Below are 23,953 nucleotides of genomic sequence, written 5' to 3' on the forward strand. Positions count from 1 at the left end.
TTACTCCAGGTCTTTCCGTCCTTTTGTATAAACGAGAACTGCAGTTCCTTGTTTCAACAAGGAATTCATTGTCGGTAATTCTTTACTTGGCCTCTGATCGCAACGGTGTTATATATAATGATTTACAAACAAGGCACTCTGCTTTCCTTCTTATAAAGAAAGTGTTTTAAACACTTTTGGTAGTTTTATTTACAGAGGCAGCTATTGGCTCAGTTCTACGCCTGGGTCTGAAGAAGTTCCCGGTACTGAGGAATTCACAGCCTCTACATGGAACTCACGGATCTGACTCTTGGTCAGTCATTGATTCTATATTGGACACACAGGGAACTGCAGATGCTGGAATCTTGAGCAAAATGCAAAGTGCTGGAGGAACTCAAAGGGTCAGGAGCTTCTGTGGAAGGGATGGAAAGGCAACCTTATGGGTCAGGATCCTTCTTCAGACTGTCTGAAGAAGAGATCCCGACCCGAAACGTCACCGATCCATTTCCTCCACAGATGCTGCCTGACCCACTGAGTTCCTCCTGCACTTTCCTTTTTTGCTCACTGATTCCATGTTCATACCAGAAGAAGATTTGTCATCTTATTTTCTTCAATGGTCACAGGTACGTCACTTACAGAAACATGCTCATTTCTGATCTGACGTCCAAAACAAACCAAATGCCTCACGAGACTGCTGATTTGGACAACTCCAGCAGGTCCTGCATTTGCTGCCTGGACTGATGATCCTGACTCTCTCACTAGGTTGAAAATGCTTCCCCTTTGCTTTAATTGCTGCCTCTCTTCTTTCCTAACCTGTAGGTCCGCTTGTTCCAAGTTCAATCTCTGGCAACCATGAATGGGTGACGTTTCGTGTCGGGAATGAAGAAGGGTCCTGACCTGAAATGTCACCAATCCATAATATCCAGAGATGGTGCCTGACCCACTGAGTCACTCCAGCACTTTGTGTCCTTTTTTGTAAACCAAAATCTGCAGTTCCTTGTTTCTACATTATAAAATGGTTGTTGAACTTCATTTGAACATTTATCTAGACTGGTCCATCCTCCCAAAACGGGGCTGGAGACCTACTTTTGTATTTCTTCTTGCTGCGTAATCTCATTGGCTTGATTTGGGAAATCCTCATGCAAAGTTAATGTATGAACATCCAATTTCTGCAAACCAATTACGATTTGATTCATGAAGTAGTAGTTTCGGCTTTAGAGATTCAGTTTGGAAACAGGCGATCTGGCCCACTGAGTCCACGCCGACCATCGATGATGCGTTCACACTAGTTCAATGCTATCCCACTTTTGTATTCGTTCCCTGCTCATCTGGGGCAATTTTATAGCGGCCAATTAATCTACAAATCCGCACATCTTTGGGTACATGGGAGGAAACTGAAGGACCCCGAAGAAACCCATGTGTTCACAGGGACAACGTGCAAACTCCACACAGACAGCACTCGAGGTCAGGATCGAACCCAGGTCTCAAGATAGAGCATCAACTTAAATAATCAAATCAGGTTCTGATCTGGCAAATGGATCTTTACTTATTGTCATTGGCTGCTGAAGTATATGTACCAAGGCCTCCCAAATGTTCACTAAATAAGTCTCAAGACTGATCAAGAGTAAATATCTGAGCCATGGAATATTTAACAGTTGTTTAGTTTAGTTTAGAGATACAGCATGGAGTCCCACCGAGTCCACGCTGACCATCGATCACCCGTTCACACTAGTTCAAAGTTACCCCACTTTTGCATCCATTCTCTTGACATCGGTGGGCAAGGGAATGGCAGATGGAATTCACCTTAGGCAAATGTGAAGTGGTACATTTTAGGGCAGGTTAAAGCAGGCCAGGACATGCACAGGGAAAGGCCGTTCTTTGGGGAATGTTGTTGAATAGAGAGATCTGGGGGTACAAAATACATACTTCTCTGAAAGAAGGCGGGGGCTGTGCGTGTCGTTTGCCTCGGTAGGGGTCGAGCTGCCTGTCCGTGGGTGCGGGGGGGAAGAGAGGGGAAGTTTTTGTTGCCTCCATCACAGTGAGGGGGTGTTTGGAGTCACTGTGATGGATGTTTGTGTTGGGGTCGGGTGTCCTGTGTTCTTTTCTTTTTGCTGTATTTTGTGTGACTGCTGAAATTTCGCTCGGTGTTGTGCCGAGTGACAATAAAGTGTTGTTATGTTATATGGCATGCTTGCCTTCAACTGCCGAGGCAGTGAATGTAAGAGTTGGGACACATTTAATAGTCAGCCTCACGGGTTTGGAGTTACATATGCACCGACTGCGTGAGGTGGCACATTTCCATTCCTGAAGGGCAGCAGTGGTTTTTTTTATTGACAATCTCATGTTTTTTTCTGTGGGCACCATCAGTAGGGACAGTTAACTGTATTTAATGTCCACAGCTACTGTGGAGGGATTTGAATTCAGGTCTCCAGATTATTAATCCAGGCATTTTAATAGTCCAATAATTTAACCACCGTCACACCACCATAATAACGGAACAATTCACCCATGAGCTATCTATGGCTTCCATGCAGATCAGAAGTCTACAATTTGGTATCACAAAGATTGGCAATTGGATGAATAATGGGATTTTGATGTGGAGAGGATGTTCCCACTAGTGGGAGAGTCTAGGACCAGAGGGTACAGTCTCGGAATAAAAAGACGTACCTTTAGAAATGAGATTAAGAGGAATTTCTCTAGTCAGAAGGTGGTGAATCTGTGGAATTCATGGCCACAGACGGCTGTGGAGGCCAAATCATTGGGTAAATTTAAGGTGCGATTGATAGATTCTTGATGAGTAAGGGTGTCAAAGGTTATGGGGAGAAGGCAGGAAAATGGGGCTGAGAGGAAAAGATAGATCAGCAATGACTGAATGGCGCGTACACTCGATGGGCCAAATGGGCTAATTCAACCCTTATGAACTTATGAATATCACAAAGTCGTGGTGCGTGTATGGAACAAGCTGCCAGAGGAGATAGTTGAGGCTGGGACTATCCCAACATTTAAGAAGCAGTTAGACAGGTACATGGATCAGACAAATTTGGCAGGTGTGACTAGTGTAGCTGGGACATGTTGGCAGGTGTGAGCAAGTTGGGCTGAACGGCCTGTTTCCACACTGCATCACTCTATGACTCTAAATAGGTTATGAACAATATTCCCTAAAGACATATGCAATAGATATGTCTGGGCAGATTCGCATAGCTTGGCAAGATAGGTAGATGTGCAGCAGATGGAATTTATTGTGGATAAGCAGAAGGAAAAGTAAGGAACGGACTTGCATATTTACTGGAAAGATACTGAAAGAGTAGTGAACAATGAAATGTAAGGTTTTAAATATTTAATTTCCTAAAACGTAAATCAGATTGCTAAAGCTACATAAAGACAGACCAATAGCAAGGGTATTACAAATAAGAACACGTAGTACCATAATACTTGTAATATTCCAATAAATAATACACGGTTTAAGCAACAATGGAGCCAGGAATGATTGGGTTAGCATATGATGAGCGTTTGACAGCATTGGGCCTGTACTCACTGGAGTTTAGAAGGTTGTGGGGACCTCATTAAAACTTGCTGAATAGTGAAAGTCTGGATAGGGTGGATGTGGGGAGGATGTTTCCACTAGTAGGAGAGTCTCGGACCAGAGGGCACAGCGTGAGAATAAAAGGACGTACCTGTTGAAAAGAGATGAAGAGGAATTTCTTTCATCAGAGGGTGGCGAATCTGCGGAATTCATTGCCACCAAAGGCTGTGGAGGCCGTCAATGAATATTTTGAAGGCAGAGATTGACAGATTCTTGATTAGTACGGGTGTCAGGGGTTATGGGGAGAAAGCAGGAGAATGGTATTGAGAGGGAAAGATAGATCAGCCATGATTGAATGGCGGGGTAGACTTGATGGGCTTAATTGCCTAATTCTGCTCCTGTAATTTATGAGCTTATGAACTATTAATGTACCTGTGGGGCAGCTCAGTGGTGCAGCTGGTAGAGGTGCTGCCTCACAGCGCCAGAGACCCGGGTTTGATTCTGACCCTGGGTGCTCTCTGTAGGGAGTCTATACTTTCTTCCTGTGACTGCGTGATTTCCTCGGGGTGTTCCAGTTTCCTCCCATGTCCCAAAGACGTCAAGGTTTGTAGGTTAATTAGCTTCTGTGAATTGCCTCTAATGCGCAAGGAGTGGATGAAGAAGTAGGACAACACTGATTCATGGTTGGTATAGACCTGGTGGTGGGCCGAAGGGCCTGTTTCCATGCTGTATCTCTAAACAAAGCTAAAACTACCCGCTTTCATTATAGAAAGGCTATTAGTTACACAGAGGACACAAGTAAATTCAGCAAGATTAATGCCAGACTCCAAAACAATAATTAGGAGGAGAAATATTTGATGCTGAGACCATTTTCATCTGTACTTAGATAGTCCATGATGAGATTTAAGAACAAATTTGATGGTTTGGTTGAGAAAGGCCATTTCCTTGGATTAAAACATTTAAATGTACAGCATGGAAACAGATCCTTTGATCCAGAGTCTACGTTGACCATCGATCATCTGATCCCACTAGTTCTATGTTATCGTTTTCTCATCCATTCCCTACACATTAAGTGCATTTGAGGCCAATGGATGTACATGCCCACATACATATCTTTGGGGTGTAGGAGGAAACCGGACCACCCAGAGAAAACCCAGGAGGTTACAAGGAGAATGTGCAAACACCACACAGACAGCACCCGATGTCAGAATCGAACCTGTGTCTCTCTCGCGCTGTGGGGCAGTGGTTCTACTTGCTGGTTGTGTGGTGAGGAAAGAAATAGAGCAAAATGTATCAATGTGCAAAATCAAACTGCTGGAGGAGCAGTGGGGGGGGGGGGGGGGGGGGGGGTTGATGGGGAGGGGGGGGGTAGTAATGGAAGGAATTGTTGACATTTTGAGTCAAGACCCTGCACCATCCTGAAGTAGGGTTCAACCCAAAATGCAGACAGCTTCTTTTCCACTCAGTTACTGTTTGACCCACTGAGTTCTTACAGCGGCTTGTTCTTACTTTCAGGTTCTAGCATCTGCAGTATCTTGTATCTCCAAATGTATGTACCATGAGGGAACCTGGAATCCTTTGCTGGAGATGGTCACAACTGAGTTCATTGGATCTTTTTTCGTTTTAGAGTTACAGCATTGAAACAGGCCATTCGGCCCACCGGGTCCAGGCTGAATATTGATCACCCATTCGCACTAATTCTATGATATCCCTTTTTTCTCATTCACTACACAAGAGGGGCAATTTACGGAGGCCAATTAACCTACAAACCCACACGTCTTTGGGATGTAGGAGGAAACCGGAGCACCCGGAGGAAACAAATGCAGTCACGGGGAGAACGTGCAAACTCGACACATTCACCACCTGAGGTCAGGATCGAACCGGTCTACAGTGCTGTGAGATAGCAGCTCCATTGACCGTGCCACTGTGCTGCCCATGTATGGAGGAAAGTTAAATGAATATTGGTATTCAGGAGAAAACACCTAGCTCTGGGGAGGATGTGGAGGCAGTAAGATTAGCTCGCTACTGTGCGCTTACAGAGCAAGGTGGACACAACGGGATGAGCAGCCTTGATTAATGCTGCAACATTCTCAAATTCTCAACATGAACATCAGTCGGCACAGTGGCGCTCTAGTAGTGCTGCTGCCTTACAGCGCCAGAGACCATGTTCGATCCTGACCTTGGGTGCTGTCTGTACGGAATTTGTACGGTCTCTCCGTCTCTCCGTGACTGTGTGGGATCCAAAGTTGGTTAGTTTGAGTTTTATTCCAAAGGCTTAATCATGTGATCAAAGATGATAATCCCTTCAGAGTACTGATAGGAACCCTGCACCATCTTTTTAAAGATGTTAAATGAGGGCTCACTATCTCCTCAGAAGTGAAGTTAAAAGTTCCGATAGAACGGCTGGACAGCATTTTCCCTCAACAAATAAAGGCGCAGTGATCGAGTTGCGGCCTCACGTCGCCAGATACCCAGGTTCGATCCTGACCCTCGGGTGCTGTCTGTATGGAGTTTGTGCGTTCTCCCTGTGACCGCGTGGGTTTTCTCCGGGTGCTCTCCCATACTCCAAAGACGTGCAGGTTTGTAGGTTAATTGACTTCTGTAAATTGTCCCTCGTGTCTAGGATAGAACTAGTGTGCGGGTAATCACTGGTTGGTGCGGACTGAGGGGGGATCTTATAGAAACATATAAAATTCTTAAGGGGTTGGAGAGGCTAGATGCGGGAAGATTGTTCCCGATGTTGGGGGAGTCCAGAACCAGGGGTCACAGCTTAAGGATAAGGGGGAAGTCTTTTAGGACCGAGATGAGAAAACATTTCTTCACACAGAGAGTGGTGAGTCTGTGGAATTCTCTGTCACAGAAGGTAGTTGAGGCCAGTTCATTGGCTATATTTAAGAGGGAGTTAGATGTGGCCCTTTTTGCTAAAGGGATCAGGGGGTATGGAGAGAAGGCAGGTACGGGTTACTGAGCTGGATGATCAGCCGTAATCGTATTGAATGGCGGTGCAGGCTCGAAGGGCCGAATGGCCTACTCCTGCACCTATTTTCTATGTTTCTATGTTTCTCTGACTCGGTGGGTCAAAGGGCTTCTTTCCATGCTGTATCTCTAAATGAAACGAAATTGAACTAAGCGAAACTACACCAGGGATCGATCTACACTAGCATATCTACTGGCTCTTCTATTGATACCTAAGTTGTCTCGCAAGGAAACACGAGATAGAAAAACAGAATATTTTTTAAAAATGATGTAATACTAGTACATATCAAACAGAAATGTTGGAAATTACCCAGCAGGTCCCACTGCATCTGTCGGAAGAAAAACACAGCTAATCTTTCAGGTTGAAGACCCTCTGTCAGAACTGGGAAGAAAACAAAAGAAGCTTGTTTTGTTGCAGGGAAGGTGGGGGAGGGTTGGGGGGACATCTCTGATGGTCTAAGCTGTGTACAACTTTATCTGGTTCATGAGAGATTTCAGTAAGGGTGACTAGTCAATGAGTGATCTTTTGATTTTCACTTACTTAAAATACCAGTAAATGTTTAGGTTTAGGTTCATTATTGTCAGGTATAGTGAAAGGTTTTGTTTTGCATGCTATCTATGACACTGTGATTCTATCCAATCATATCAGAAAATACTGTACATAAATACATTCAAGCCAATCTCTAGTACAATAGCTAGATCGAAGGGAAAGATAGTGTAGAATATAGTTCTCAACATTGTAGCGTACCAGTTCCAGAGACAAAGTCCAATGTCCGCAGTACGATGGAGGAGAATCGGGACTGTACTCGAGCTAATGGAAGGACAGTTCTAAAGCCTGATAACAGAGTGAAAAAGCTGTTCCTGAGTCGTACAGAGAGATATTAGTTTGGTAATTCACAAACCATGGGAAGTAAATAAAGCAGAAAGGTATAGGAAGCAGAAAGGAGGCCATCAGTGGTCAGGCAACATCTCTGGAGAAAAGGAATAGGTGACGTTTTGGGTTGAGACCCTTCATCAGACTGATGAAAGGCCTCGACTTGAAACGCCGCCTATTCCTTTTCTCCAGAGATGCTGCCTGACCCACTGAGTTACTCCAGCATTTTCTGTCTATCTTCAGTGTATGCCAGCATCTGCAGTTCCTTCTTAAACAGAAAGGAGGCCATGTTGTGTATTGTTCTTATTGCACAAGTAATGGAATACAAAAGGAAGAGGTCTGCTGCAAATGCACAAGGCTTCAGCGAGGTAACATCTGCAGTACTATGTACAGTAATAAAAAGGAACTGCAGATGCTGGTTTATACCAATGATAGATACAAAATGCTGGAGTAACTCAGCAGGTAAGGCAGCATCTCTGGAGTACATGGACAGGTGACCTCCTTGCCTGAGGTTATCTGTTGCCTGCCCCGATTTGTCCTGTTTCTTCTTTGCTTGCAGTTTTTTCCCTCCACTCACCCTACGACAATTAGTCTGAAGAAGGATCTCAACCCGAAACGGCACCTATCCATTTTCACCAGAGAAGCTGTCTGACCCACTGATTTACTCCAGCTCTTTTTGTCTATCTTCCGTACTATCTACAATTTTAGTCTCCGTGCCCTGGGTAAGATAGATTTGCCTTACTTTCAATGATACATTCATCAGAATGATCACTGATACATGAGAGCATGAGGAGAGAATGAGTTGTTTGACCGAGGAAGAGTGCAGAAGGCCATCAGGTGATCTAACCGAGTCATATTCGGAGGGTGATAACCAGATGGATGGTGAGAAGCAGTTTCCGCAGGCTGGAGGGGGTCTGGAATTGGGATCACGGTCAGAGGACAAGGGGTCAGCCATTTTGGTGTCAACGACCTCTCACTATCTATCTGCCAATTGAATCTTGTATGACTCAATTACCTCCCCTATCTTCTACACTCCAATAGCATTTGGTCAATCATACAGCAGTGAAACTGCAAGGGGATTGCAGGAAACCTGTAACTCATGGGACTATGTATTATTTTGAAGGATGCAACTGTCAGATATTTGAGAATGGGATTCAAGAATCGCAGGTGGTGCAGCGGTAGATTTGCAGCCTTACAGCACCAGACTCCCAGGTTCGATCCTACGGTGTTGTCTGTATGAAGTTTGTGCGTTCTCTCCATGACCTGCATGGGTTTTCCACAGATGCTCCGGTTTCCTCCCACCCTCCAAAGACGAACATGTTTGTAGGTTAATTGACTTCGGTAAAGATTGTAAATTGTCCCTAGTGTGTAGGATAGTGCTAGTGTACGGGGATCGCTGGTCAGCGCGGACTCGCTGGGCCGAAGGGCCTGTTTCCGTGCCGTATCTCTGAACAAAACTAAAAAGAGGAATCAAGGCCTAGGATCAACCACATATTTTAGTTAACGGCAGAACTGGCTCAAGCTACCTATCACTCCCAGTGCTATTTTTTAAGTTACAAAGGATGTTAGACTTTCCTTCAATAGTGAAATGGTTCAATGGTGCTTTTATTGTCACTTGTGAGAAGTGCAAACACACAGTGAAATCCCTTTGTTACAACCAGTCCAGTGGAGTAATGCTGAACCTAACCACATCCCCATTTAGCAAATTGTACAGCAATTGTTCACTGATCCCGTGAACAAGAGTCGCCATGTTTTGGCGCCATTTTCAAAGTCCAGTCTGAGCACTAGTTCTTATGAGTGGCCACTGATCCAGGGAAGCTACTGCATAGAATAAAATGAAACTACATCACTCCACATTCACAGGCCCGATTCTGTGAAGGGGAGAGAATGGGTTCGTTGGTTTAAACCAGCATCTGCAGTTCCTTCCTACAATGAACGGTTTTGTAGGCTAGTTGCAGGATATCGAAAGCAATACTTGGCGACACAACTATTTCCTTTATCAGCCAATTATAGATTGCGGATCTTTCAACCTACCTTATTTTAGGGCTGACCCTCCGAGTGCACAATTGGGTTTGCAATTTTATACGCACTCTGTGTGGTTTTTGCTTTTTAAATCCCACCCTCCCACCTCCCGTCACCCAACCTCCCATCCCCATCCCTTCCCCCCCGGTTTTGTCTGTGCCATTTTCCCCAGTAGCTACAGAGTCACACAGAGCTTCAAGGCTCCCTGTCTGTTCTGGTGTCTCCCCGTACAATGTCCATTGTCTCCACTACGAGATGGACACTGAACGCCCACGCAACCAAGCGATGTTTGACAGGCGAGTCTGATCCCGTCCACAAACATAATCTTTCCAGCAGAGGTTGCTGAATAGATATTGAGATCAAGAAACCTGGCTGACCTTCCCCATCACCAGCCTAGAAATGCCATGGTCTATTGCTCTCTTGAATATTCATTTCCTTTGTCCAGATGAGGTTCTGCTGCTTGGTTTAAATCAGGTTGCGAGACTGAAATCTTCAAAGTCTGAGCAGTAGATTTATTGATGGGACCATGGTCAGAACACCCCACCAAGGCCACTCACCTCCAGTTGTTAATTATTTTCTCACTCCTGAAGAGTTACGACTAGTGTGCTCAAACTAAATCAAAGTAACGCTCAATCTTATCCTCCCCTGAAACCGAACATGCTGTGACTTGAGGACAACTCCATCACTTTAATGTCATGTTTCATGTATCTTCTTGTGTTTTATGACTGTTGGCAGACCAATTTCCCTCCGGGGATAAATAAAGTTCTATCATATCGTATCGTATCAAAGGACGCGGGATAGCAGGCAAGATCCTTTATGCTTTTCAAATCCAGCAATAATTAACAGTTAATTTATTGCATTATAGTTTTTACAAAAATTCCAGACTCAAGGACAGCTTCTTCGCCTCTCTTATTGTGCTTCATAAGCCAGGGTACAGTCCGATTAACCTTGACTCTATTGCAGCCATTGGACCTAATCTCTGGAACTGGTGCACTATACAGCTGAGAACTATATTCTGCACTCTGTATATTTTTCTTTGATCTACAGGGACAGTTTCTTCTCAACTGTTATCAGGCAACTGAATCATCCTATCACAACCAGAGAGTTGAAACTACTGAAACCAGTGCTGAACTACTATCTACCTCTTTGGTGACCCTCGGATTATCCTTGATCAGACCAGGCTGGTTTTACCTTGCACTAAACGTTATTCCCTTATCATGTATCTATACACTGTAAATGGCTTTATTGTAATCATGTACTGTCTTTCTGCCGACTGGATAGCACGCAACAAAAGCTTTTCACTGTACCTCGGTACACGTGACAATAAACTAAACTGGGCTGATCTATTGTACTCGAGTTGGCGTGATTGTATTTCTAAATACTATTATCTGATTTGATTGGATAGCATGCAAAATCATGTTTTTTTCACCATACCTCGGTACACGTGACAATAATAAACCAAATAATCAACAAATAATTAACCTTTCTTTTAATGTCAAGCCATGAATGTTTTCAGAAACAACCAGTTAACAAAGTGATGAAAAGTCACCGACAAGAAACATTAACCCTTTGTTTTTGCTGAGTATCATCTACAAGTTTTTGCTGAGTATCATCTACAAGTTTTTTCTTTTAATTTCAGACATCCAGTGATCTGTGGCCTTTTGCTTTTGTGTGAATCTAAAACCACCTTGGCATTAGATGCTTTTTAATTGCAATTTCCTCCCCTCTTCTCAAATTAGCAGGCACAGTTCTGAAAGTTCAGCGGTGATGATATACAATGGTAGCCCTGGTGTGTATTGGCAGCCATGATTTGCCTTACCCACCCACAGGCTAGGACTTTAATCCTTGCAGTGCAGGAGGTTAAGGGGTGATCTTATAGCGGTGCACAAAATCATGAGGTGAATAGTTCAGGTGCATGCACAGAGTCTTTTACCGAGGATAGGAGAATCAAAAACCAGAAGACAGAGGTTTAAGGAGGGGCAAAATAAAGCAGGAACCTGAGGGGTACATTTTTCACTCTGAGGGTGGTGGGAATATGGAATGAATGGCCAGAGGAGGAAGTTGAGGCAGGTACTATAAAGGCATTTAAAGGACACTAGGACAGGTACATGGATAGGACAGGTGTAGAGGGATATGGGCCAAACGCGGGCAAATGATCTTGGTCGGCATAGACGAGCTGGGCTGCACGACTCTATGTATCATGTGCGAATATGGACAGTGCATAGTGTTAGGTTGCATCACTGACATTGATTCTGTGTTCATCCACTGCCTATTGTTCCAGCAGCTGGCATCGATCATTCAGGGCCAACAAGGCTTTCCCTTGTCGAAGTTGAAAGTACCATGGTCACTTGTGGCATCCTAATTACTTCTACCCCTGAGATCAGCTCATTGAGTCAAAGTCAAAGACCAAATTAGCGGTCTACTGCTCTGTCTGGCTCAATACTGTATGAAGTAATGCATATCCAACACAAATGCAACCTTGTCATAAGTGTTGAAGAAACACTCAGCTTGCTTTAGCTGATTAGCCCATTTGATCCAGTAATAAATAGGTTTAAGGTGAGAGGGGAAAGATTTAATAGGAAGCTGAGGGGCAATGTTTTCACGCAGAGGGTGGTGGGTATACGGAACGAGCTGCCAGAGGAGGTAGTTGAAGCAGGTACCATCACAACATTAAAAAGACATCTGAACAGGTACATGGATAGGAAAATGTTAGGATATGGGCCAAACACAGTAGGTGGGACTAGCGGAGACGGGGCATCTTGGTTGGCATGGGCAAGTTGGGCCGAAGGGCTTGCTGTGTGTCGCTATGAGGTGAATAGATCAGATGAATGCGCAGAGTCTTTTACCCAGGATAGGAGAATCCCAAAAAACAAAAAAACGTAGGTGTAAGGTGAGAGGGGCAACATTTAATAGGAGCCTGAGGGGCACCCTTTGAGTTTCAATAGCTGAGTTATTGTTGAGGGCCATTGAATGTCAGTTCTAGGTATAACATTGCATTGATAATCACTAACTAATGAGAGGATGTGACGGGTGCAAAGAAGATACTCTATTTTACTAGCTCATGCATTTCCTCTTCCCTCTACCAATGTCTTTGAAAGCCATCCCCTCAGCTCCTTCCACAGCCTGAACAACCATTTCAGTTCACCAATGGCTGTCATTTATCCATTAAATATAAGATTTGCTTCCTTATTAACTCAACTTGAGCTCATTATAAAATCAATATGGATTTAACTGTGAAATCCTCAGGAGAAAAGGCAGTAAGGTCACATGTAGAAACTTAAACAAATCCAACACGGAGAAACAATGTTTAATTACCAATTCAATTAATGAAGGCAGATATACAATAGAAATTTTCATGATAAAAATGAGAGCGTGAATGTGTAGGGTATGTTTAAATGACGTGGAAATCTGATACATATCCTAGTCCATATTTTAAAATGTCTCCATTAAACTCTTTCAGCAGCCTTAAAATACACATTTTAACCAAATGAAAATAATCTTGCAACATCGTTATGGCCTCAGCCTTCCCTTTGAATGTATCATCCTGACTAGTCTGAAGAAGGTCTCGACCTGAAATGTCACCCATTCCTTCTCTCCAGAGATGCTGCCTGTCCCGCTGTTACACCAGCTTTTTGTGTCTATCTTCGGTTTAACCAGCACCTGCGGTTCCTTCCTACACATCTAATGGTACAGTTCTTTTTAAAAAATCGAGCACCCATGCAGATTTTCAGCAACTTACTCCGAAGTTGGATCACTACATCAAGCAGACACAGCCGTCTCCATAAATGGGAAGCGACTGCACTATCCAACCCAGTCTGCCCTTTCACAAAATCTGCGGCTGTGTTCACGGCTTGGAGCTTTCTCACACTTGATGTCTGGAATGATGGCCGGCATATGAACATGAGCCCTTCTTCTTGTTGTCGAATTATTAGGTACTCACAGAGTATCTCTCGTATCCTAAGTGAGGAACTGTTGTTGGCATAGCTAACGATACGTGGTTTTCATGTTGGTGTGATGTGCAGGAGTATTATTGCTATTGTCTACACCTGAGAAACCAAGCTGATGCAAGCACCCCTGTGTAAGAAAAAGAGGTAGCATTGCCCATATGCAGTTGGTAGCCTGTGGTGATTGCCAATATAAATGATAAACTGCTCTACACCAGCTTATAACTACATTCAAATTCCTGGTGATCCGTGGTATTATGGGAAATAAAAAGATTAATGGACATTAAGATATTCTGCTCCTTTCCAATTCCAAATAACCCCATTCCTAATAACCAGTTCTCATTCATTGATTTGGATGGGAAGATGAGGGAATTTAAACCACTAAAGGTACTTCCCATTAAATACTGAAATTCCACCAGGGAATCTGTTGAAAATGTATTAGCTTGGTTCTACTGCATCTTATAATGTTTGTTGATAGCTTTCAAGGAGCATTCTTTCGGATTGATTATTTTCAATATATTGCCCACACTAAGAATGCTACTCTTGGTTTTTTTTTGTCATATAACTATTTTTTAAATGATCGGACTCATTCTCTTAAAATAGGTTGGTGAACGTAATCGTTCCAATCATAGTTTCCGCTAAATGGGAAACAATGCTCTCTGCTTATCATCAACACTGTGTATTGGGCAGAATGGAAAGGAAAGTCTTATCTGATGAATCAGTTCCTTTTTGTTCTAGCCACTGATTTCATTGGTTTGGATCCTGTGGGCACAGTCTATTGGTTTGGGGAGCTGGTTTTCCCCCTCCATCCCCAATTACTATGAACTGTTGTGCTGCTGCAAGAAATAATTTTATTGTTCTGTTTCGGGGCATATAGCAATAAAAACACTCGTGGAGGAAAGAACTGCAGATGCTGGTTTAAACAGAAGATAGACAGAAAATGCTGGAATAACTCAGTGGGAGAGGCAGCATCTCTGGAGAGAGGAATGGGCGACGTTTCGGGTCAAGACCATTCTTCAGACGACTCTTGACACACTCGGAAATGCTTAGCACAAGTCCATGCTCAGAAAACTTGACTAATACAAGTTTGTAGACGAATTGGCTTCTGTAAATTGCCCCCTAGTGTGTCGGATGCGAAAGTGGAATAACATTGAACTAGTGTATGGCTGGTCATAAGTTCATAAGTTCTAATAGCAGAATTAGACCATTCGGCCCATCAAGTCTACTTCCGCCATTCAATCATGGCTGATCTATCTTTCCCACTCAATCCCAATCGATGGTCGACATGGACTCGGTGGGACGAAGGGCCTGTTTCCACGCTGTCTCACTAAACTAAACTAATCAATTGTACATTCTTGGCTTACTCTTTCAAAAACACGACAGTCATTGTGCTTTTCGGATTCACTTCTGTGACACCACAGGCAAGACCAAATTTTGACCATTTCTGATTGAGATGATTATCTGCAAAACTTCAGTACTCTGCAATCTTGTGGTGAAGACCTGCCTTGTAATGCAGTTTGGACAGGTGAATTTAAAATGCCATCTGCTGTACAGTCAGGTAAACCAGAGACAGAGACCTCCTCCTACCTCCCTTCTAGTGTCATGACTCTGATCCTTGCAATTAAATAATCCAACAAAAGTTACGCCTGAATCCAATCTAAGCCTGAGTACAAATAATGGAAGAGTTTCCACAACAACATTAGCATGTAGTTTCATTTTTCCATTTTATGGATGTTAATATGTTAACTTGAGGGATTTTTATTTCTACGTTGCGTTAGAAGAGGGTAGGTGCTCAGGTTTACTGTTGATAGCAGAGGGGCAGTGCACGAGGGAGTGGTAACTAGTTCTGCTACCTGACCTCCTGTTCCTTTAACCTGTCCGCTCAATCCTGAGCAGGTTTGAAAATATTAAGAGACAGACAAAATCAAATGATATTGCAAATCATGGGCCTGAGGTACAATGGAACAGTCACTTCTTCCATTAAAGAGCTGCTCTGATTGTGCTGGAGGTGGCACGGTGGCGCAGTGGTAGAGTTGCTGCCTTACAGCTGCAAAGACCCTGGTTCAATCCTGACTATGGGTGCTGTCTGTGCGGAGTTTGTACGTTCTCCCTGTAACCCCATGGGTTTCTCATGGTGCTCCGGTTTCCTCCCACAAGACGTACAGTATTGACGGTTAACTGGCTTCTGCAAATTGTCCCTAGTATGTAGGGCACGGGTGATCGCTGGTCAGAGCGGACTCGGTGGGCCGAAGGGCCTGTCACCATGCTGTATCTCTAAACTAACTAGTCCTGCTACCTGACCTCCTGTTCCTCTAACCCAGCGTTACTCAACATTTTTACCCTTGCGGAACCCTTGAAATAATTTTCTTGTCTCACGGATCCCCATATAAAAATTATTATATATCTTTATTAATCTCTTTCTCTTTCACAAACCTAAAGTTCATAAGGCAAAAATAATATATTTTTCTGATAACTGGTGTAAGCAAAAAATAACTTGCGTTTTTCCTCAGGTTTATCGTGAAATTAAACACAAAAATGACTCAAAAGTGCATTTATATATGATTAGCCTATTTATCACTATTCCTCTCGGAGCCCCTAACGACCTCTCGCGGAACCCTAGGGTTCTGGGGAACCTCGGTCGAGAAACGCTGCTCTAACCTGTCCCTCAGTCCTGAGCTGACCTGAAAATAATAAAAGCCAGACAAAAGTCGAATGTTATTTAAGTTCCGTTGCAAAACGATTGCCATCAGGTGCAATGCATGAGGGAATAACAGTCATTTCTTCCATCTAAACGTGGGTTACGAGTCAGGCATGACTGCTCAGACCCCAAGTAAAAATAATCATTACCTGGTAGGCGTTGGTGGCATCTGAGCTGACTGTGGCATCATGTCCCAGCGCGCCCAGCTTCTCCTTCAGCTTGTGGTGAGGACGATGCCTCAGGCAAGAGATGATCCCTGATGCAACAAGTACCCCGATGATGCAGACGATGGAGATAATCGTTAAGACAATAAACTTGGTCGAGTCCTCCTCGATGGCCCAGTGAGGGGATGCACGCAGCTTGCTCTTCTGCAGTGGGATGGGAGGGGGAGGGGGGGGGGGAGGAAGTGAGGGGGGGGGGGCGAGGGGGAAGGAAGTGAGGGGGGGGGAGGGAGGATGGATAAAGAGAAGTTGGTTAAAAAAATACGCTTCATTTGCAGAACAATCCAGAGATCAGTTGGGGTGTGATGTTTGTTCCGATAAAAGATTGCATTAGCCACATTCAGGTTTATTCCTTTCCACTGCAATTCGTCCTTGTCAACATTAATCATTAGTTATATTAATAACAATTTAAAAAGAAGCAAAACAAAAAGAAAACAAGGAGCGTAAAAAAAATTGCTTGCTATTGCCGACAGAAATTAATTTAAACCCATGCACGGCAGTTGCAAGATGGGGAACAATTAAGACTCTTTCTAGTACCCATTTGCACTTGGTTACAAATGGATTTTTTAATTTAACTCCTGAAAGCTTAGCCAACCTATTCATTATCACTACTATTCTGCTCGTAATTTTCTGCTTGCATTCATGCAGCCAACTTCTAATTTATGCTAGTAAGCAAAGTATAGAGAGCTGGTTCAAGCCCAGTCCATTTTAGTTCCTTTCACCAGAAAGGCCACCGAGCAATTATCAGTAGGCTCGACAGTTGGAGCTTGTCTCTAATTAGCCTCTTGCCTTCAGTCCACGGGATTAGCTGTCGCTGCCACTGAGGCACAAGTTAATGGGAAGCTCACGCTGAATAAAGGCTCCAAGATCTTCCTGCTTTGACTATACACCACAGAGAAGGATATTGAGGTGTGGTGACCTCCAGGAGGAGCCTCATGCTAAGCCATTCAAAAATGTTTTTTTCCCCCTTGAATGTATCTGTTCTTCAAATCTCGCTTCCCCGGCGCCGTTACATATATATATTTAGTAAAAATATTTATTCATGGCTGGTCGATGTGGAGCAGAGCTGCCCCTTAAACGAAGACCCCCAAACATATTTTATACTTTTCACCTCCAGGTTTGTTTTAACTTAGAAATTATTTTGGGGATAGAAGTTTGTCGCGGTGTTGGGCAAACGAAATGGGCCCAGCATCAAATATTTAATTCCGGTCTAGTTAGTATTCAGTAGAAATTAAATATGAGGTGCTGTGCATGAGGGGCTAGTCCACTTGATACTGCCTGCTTGACACTGTCACCTGAGAAGAATTTCTGTCCTGTTAAGTTCACTGATACCGATGATTAAAACAAGAAGAAAACGTTTCTCCTGGTAAATGCGTGAAAATTTCAAAAGATTTTGTTCCTTTAATAGATTTGCTTGGTTGACTTACATTCATCTGAAACAGCAAAATGAGAGCGATAAAAGCCCTGAATTAGCGCTGTCAATCTTTCCCTTTGAGCAACCTTCACATGATTCTCAATAAGACTGAATGCTTAAAAAAAAATTGGGGGGGGGGGAGGGGGGGTTGAGTGGTGGGTGGGGAGAGGATCCTTTTTTTTTGTGAGTGTGGCTGTTTCAAACGATTTTGCATCAAGCAAGGATGGAGTTTAATTAGCTATTCTTGCATGGGACGTACAAAGGGGAAAGAAAAACGCCAAGCACTTTAATTTTGAGTGCAATTAGAAGAAGAGAAACAACATAAATACATCTGTGTGATCTGGAGTGGGCTGCAATCCCTTTATTAACATCACATGGAAATTCATGGAAGATATTTCCTCAGTTAATAACATCTTGCTTCTCCTTTTAAACACCTGATATGAAATATTCTTCACATCCTGACTGTTCTGTGATTAAAGAATTTTGGTACACCATGTAAGACGGTGAGGAAGGGACATGTTTAAGTGTGTCATCTGCTGACTCAAGTCAATTATTTTATTCTTCAACATTTTGAAATTGTAAATGGTCTTGGGAATATTAGGAAGAATTGACTTGAGATTATTTACAGTTGAGCCGCAAAGAATATGTCTTAGTGATTTGCAGAGTACTGTCTCCTGGAAAGCCCTGGGCTGGTACCTTCTCTGAAGCGATAGAGATTGTGTGCTAAATGTTGAACAGTCGCTAAGTTAAGATTTAAACATAAATTCAATTTGGCCTCCAATATTCAAAGATCAGTTCTTGACCTGACATGATCATTTTAACACGTCTTTTCGAAATAAAATCCAAACTTGATGTTTTTTTTGTTGAATTTTAAAATAAACTGCATCAGAGGGTATATTCAAATGGCATTTTACTGAGTAGATTAAAATTTTGGTGGTAGTTAATATTCAGTGGCAATCCTCGTCCCTGGAGTTGGAATCTGAATTATCAATGAAATGTTATTTTAAGTTCAGTTAAAAGGATTAAAAAGAAGAAATGTTGGGATGGACTAGAAATTCATCATAATCCATAGCAGTGCAAATATGTGTTTTTTTTCGTAAAATATTCAAGCAGGAAGTCAATGTTACGGTATAGAAAGAATCCTGTGGAACTGGGTCTATAAACTGATGCAAAGATTTAATGCTGCTTAAATGCTGGAAGGGATTTAATGGGGTAGATACATATACTAATGGGGTAGATACTTCCTCTGGCATAGAGGGTTATTAATGAGTTGGGTCATCATTTTAAAATGAGAGCAAGGCCTGTTTAAGGAAAAATCACGAAGAACCTCTTCACACAAAGGGTAGTGGATTTCATGAATCCTCAGTCCCAGAAAGCTGTGGAAGATTGGGGGAAATGGTGTTTTAGGACTAAGGGTCACAGATGTGCAGGAGCAAGATATCCAAGTGGAAGGTGAATAAATGTAGCAGAGGTGCTGTTTAGCTGTGGTCTAAATAAGTAGCACTGCAGACTCAAGGGGAAGACTGGCCTGTTCGTAAAGAAACTCAACAAGCGTGGTTGCTTCAGGATATCAGGGAACCGCTGGCGATTCATTTACTATTGTGAACCTTATGTTCAATCAGTCACTAATACCTCAAACATGCATGCACGTTTTAAAAAAAAAGCGGATTTTGTTCTTTAAGACATAACATTGTTGCGAAAATAATTTTAGCTGTCTAAAATGTAGCTGTCTAGGAAGCAAGCTAGCAACTTGCATCACCAACAGCACCAGAGGCCACGCGTTAAACTGATTAATTCTGCAAGTTTGGTTTATTTTATCATCTTGGGTGGAAATAATTTTTCCATTTACTTCTGGGCAGATGTGTGATCTCTATTTTGAGATGCTTTCACATATTTAGGCAAAATATGTAGTTCTACCATTTTTTGAGTAGATTAGAAGAAGGTAAATATAAATGTATGGGCACAACCATTTTCTCACAGCTCAATATGCTTTAATAAATTAAGTACGACGCATTACTCTTTCTCTATTTCAGGGTGAAGCAAATAATTGCAAAGGAAAGCCCCTAAAGCTTTTTTTTTACACCAATCTTCAACTCCCGCCATCCATATTTAAACTTTTGTGCTTTTAAAAAAAAAAGAAAAATATATTAAATGCATTCACTCAAGCAGAAATAATCGTGTATTAACACTTGACATTACAAAATCCTTTCAAAAAGATATTACTAAAACATGAGGCATTGTCATTTAAAACTGCAGGAGAGAAAAAAAGCTTTGTGTCTCTGATCACCATTGTCCTGCTATATCTCTGAAAATTGTACTTGCAAATTTATCATTCATTGTAGCCAAAAGGATGGAGTAGTTAATATTTAAACCATCTTCTTCAATACAAATTTGTATTTAATTGACAGTCGCCGAGATATTGCCATGTGATGCCAAAATTCTGCAAAGTTTATTTTCTTTATTTTCCTTCCTAGTGATCACCTACCTTCCCCTATCGCTCCTGCCTCTCAAAATAAAAACTTTCCGATGTTACCATGGTGCAAAGCAATAGCAGAGAGCGTTCTCTGTGTTCTGCTTTTAATTTTGGGCGAGTTTATTCTTTTCTGTCCACCAAACAATGGGATGTCAATTTATCAATCGGAACGGGGTCGGTTTTAATAGTTTTACCTTTTCAGAAAAAAAATCTGCCAAGACAAGGGATTTAAAACATTTATTCTCTTGAGTGAGGGTATAAAGGATTACAGAAATCAAAAAGACAAAGGGTAGAAGGAAGGAGGTCTGGCTTATTCAAATCACTGAGAAAGGTCATAGCGAAAGGCACAGACCTATTCATATGAAGAGACACAGTGATCTTTTTGTGACCTTAACACCGCCGCTCACATCATCTGTAAGTGGAAAAATGACACTATTCCTCACGCTTTTCTTTTTTGCTTTATTTTCCAACATTATGAACTTATAGACATGAACAAAGAAAATATTACGGAGGCATCCACGTCGCGTTGTGGTGCGAGCCCGTTTTCAGCGCACGAAACAAGTCCCCAATTGTGCCAACGTCTCAAGGCTACTTTTAAGATTCTTTTGAAATGCAGTCCCGACCCATACTCCCCCCACCAATACCTCCCATCCACGCCAACTGACTGATGCTAAATTGATGGAAGTGAGAGCCCTATTATCATTAAGCACGCAAACACAATTCACTCGGACCTTCTACCGTTCAAAGAAAGTTACTGTTACTGAATTGGCACTTTGCAAAAAAAAAAAATAATTAGTTTTTAAAAAAAAATCAAGGTAATCGACAAAATATCAACAGCGTAAGGTGCTTGAGATAATTAACCAAAAACCGGGATAACCTGATCGTAATATGAATCAAATACCACATACCTGAATTCATTGCTTATAATTTTTCAATGTCAAAGATATTCAGCTGCTATCCTTTTAATGCAAAGAACCAGGAGGGGGGGGGGGAAGATTTGACCCGATTGCTTCATTTCTTTTTTGCTTCTTGCACTTTCCAGCTTCTGATATTATCGTCCATCATTCATTTTTCACAGGGATGAAGCCAGCAGCTGCCTTGCTTCATTCCGCTGGAGTGCTTGCAGTGGTTTGAACTTCACAAGGAGGAGGAGGCGGAGGAGGAGGAAGCAAAAATAAAACGGGAAAGCGCAAGATTCTCTCCTGTGGCCCCCCAGTCCTAGGACTGGCCTTGTGTGAGAGGGTGATGGGCTTTTGACCACAGAGTGGTGGTCCGAGCCCCTCCTTATATTGGCCAGCCCCAAAGCCCCTGTCTACACCACATATCACATCTACTGGTCGCCATGGTGATGCTTCCACATGTTGCTGACAGTAATTAGATAAGAAGCTTTTCTGTTAATAAACCTTACAGGAGTGTGAATGCGAATGGATATCAATTTTGTCACTCATTTGTAAAGCTGCTTGAGACTTCTGTTTGTATTCCGCTCAATTTTCATCCCCCCCCCTCCCCCCCTCCCCAGTGTTGTTAGCTGCTCGCAAGTCCCCTTCAGTGTTTTGTTTTTAAATGTTCCCGTGGCACCATTCATGAGTTTAGCCTGAGACCTGGCCAAAATTTGAGCCTCGGTCTAAATGAACCCTCTTGCGGGACATGGGTCCAGTCAGTCCACGGGCAGAGAGGTAGGGGTACGAAAAGAAAAGGTGATTATGGACTACAAAGCATATTGATTAGCTTTGGGTTGGGGTAGGCAAGCTTGCATAAGGCAGCAGCTGCAGCAAACAGGAGAGGGAGAGAAAGGAAGGTTGATGGGGTAGGTTTGGTGGAGAGGGTGCGGGGGGGGGGTGAGTTGCGAAGAAGAAACCATGTCAGGCACAGATGACAAATCTTGGGAGGGCTCTTCAGTTTATCTTTCTATTCAATCCCACCCCCCCCCGCCACCTCCCTCTGCGTTTCCCCTATTGTTTCCTCCTGTGACAGCTGGAGATGGCAGTCTCGAAGACCCGACAAAACCAGCTCTCTCGCAAACGCACCATTCTCGCCGTTTGCAGAAGGGGACTAGCAGCCCCCAGAGAAGGTGCAGTTTAAACCGAGGTGCAAGCATGGCCTACGGCTTTAATTCTACCAAACCCAAATCAAAACGTCCCTCGGAGAACCCCGAGGTAATTATTCCGTCCTTAATCCACTGCCAGTATTAGACTGCAATTGATCTCAATCGCTGGCGTCTTGGCTGATCTTACCAGAACGAGATTTGCTTGATTAATGTGATCGGCCGTCAATAGATGTTTGCAATTGATTGAGATTTTTTTTTCATTGCAGCCTTCGTCAAAATATTTCAGAAGGCAGGTGTGGAGGGGGTGAATAAATACCCATTCTCCCTGACAATAAGCAAATACAGCCTGGGCATCCTACTAGCTAGCAAGAAATGCCCCACGGGATGCGTACAGCTCTGAATCCTGCTTGTACCTAATCACCTTTGCCCCGAATCCCACACTTGTTTTTTTCTGACATGTGTTCATTTTTAACACCGTTTATACACCTCCAGGCACTGAGTCTTTCGATGACCATGGACATATTGTTCATCTTTTGGTAGCCACTCCAGTCCCCACCAAGCCTTCCGCTTCAGTGGAAGGTGATTTCCACTTTGTTGTGGCTTTTGATATTAATCCATAAGAATCAAACGTTAAAAAAAAAACTGAGTGGTGCAGATCACAGTTGACATTAACAGCAAGTGAATATTTAATACATTCATCTCTCCATTATATTGGTGGAGGTGTTAATGAAGGTTTTTTTTTTTAAAGCGTCACAATTGATTTAAAAAAACCCTGTTAAACACCTACAGCCAATGTTACCCTTAAATACCACATGTGCCTGGTATCCTGCAGCCCCACTCTACCCCTTTGATCTTACTCATTTGTAAAAGTAATGCGTTGTATTGTGAGGCAATTGACTTGCGGAAATAGGAACAACGTCTTTATCTGCGCCAACCTCGAAGGGCATTTGAAACTCAAAGAGGGATTTCGGGTGCTCCTTGCTCCCAAGGCTGAAATGGTCGGAGAATAACCTGACCCCAGACTGCTGGCAATATCTCAGGCGATCTGTTCAACAATCAAAACATTTGAGGAGCAGGGTGCAGCTGATATAGGGCACAAACTGCTGGAGTGACTCAGGACGTCATGCAGCATGCAGAACCAAGGAACTGCAGATTGATTTGGTTCATACCAAAGAAAGACACAAAGTGCCGGAGTAACTCAGCAGGACAGGCAGCATCTCTGGAGAAAAAGTATGTGACATTTTGGGTCCGGACCCTTCTTCGGACCGAAAATAGGGGGTGAAGGGAGGAGCTGGAGGTGAGAAAAGACAGGATGCCAGTCACAAAAGTCCTGATGTTTCCACTAGTGGGAGAGTCTTGGACTACAGGTCACAGCCTCAGAATTAAAGGACGTTCTTTTAGGAAGCTGAGGAGAAATTTCGTTAGTCAGAGGGTGGTGAATCTGCGGAATTATTTGTCACAGAAGGCTGTGGAGGCCAAGTTAATGATAGTTTTAAGGCAGAGATAGATAGATTCTTGATTAGTACAGGTGTCAGAGGTAATGGGGAGATGGCAGGAGAATGGGATGAGGAGGGAGAGATAGATCAGCCATGATTGAATGGCAGAGTAGACTTGATGGGCCCAATGGCCTAATTCTACTTGTATTCCTTATGACCTTATGACCTCAGGCAACGTGGTACCTGGTACGTGCATAGTTGGCAAGGGAAGGTGTGATCGCAAGAGAAACAATGTGGAGAACTATGGAACTGGTAGGATGGCTCGGGTGCAAGAAGGGGGCAAGGA

The 23,953-nt window shown here is 43.1% G+C and overlaps 1 protein-coding gene across 1 annotated transcript in view; it reads right to left on the reverse strand.

Moving 5' to 3' along the window:
- ptprn2 (protein tyrosine phosphatase receptor type N2) overlaps positions 1 to 23,953 on the reverse strand; it is a 669,963-nt gene that overhangs the window by 86,728 nt on the left and 559,282 nt on the right. The window contains exon 13 of the mRNA XM_078424921.1: positions 16,166 to 16,384. Coding sequence (XP_078281047.1) covers positions 16,166 to 16,384 — 219 coding nt within the window. The remainder of the gene's footprint in view (positions 1 to 16,165; positions 16,385 to 23,953) is intronic.

Source organism: Rhinoraja longicauda, chromosome 2 (genome assembly GCF_053455715.1).
Source record: "Rhinoraja longicauda isolate Sanriku21f chromosome 2, sRhiLon1.1, whole genome shotgun sequence".
Classification (NCBI taxonomy): domain Eukaryota; kingdom Metazoa; phylum Chordata; class Chondrichthyes; order Rajiformes; family Arhynchobatidae; genus Rhinoraja; species Rhinoraja longicauda.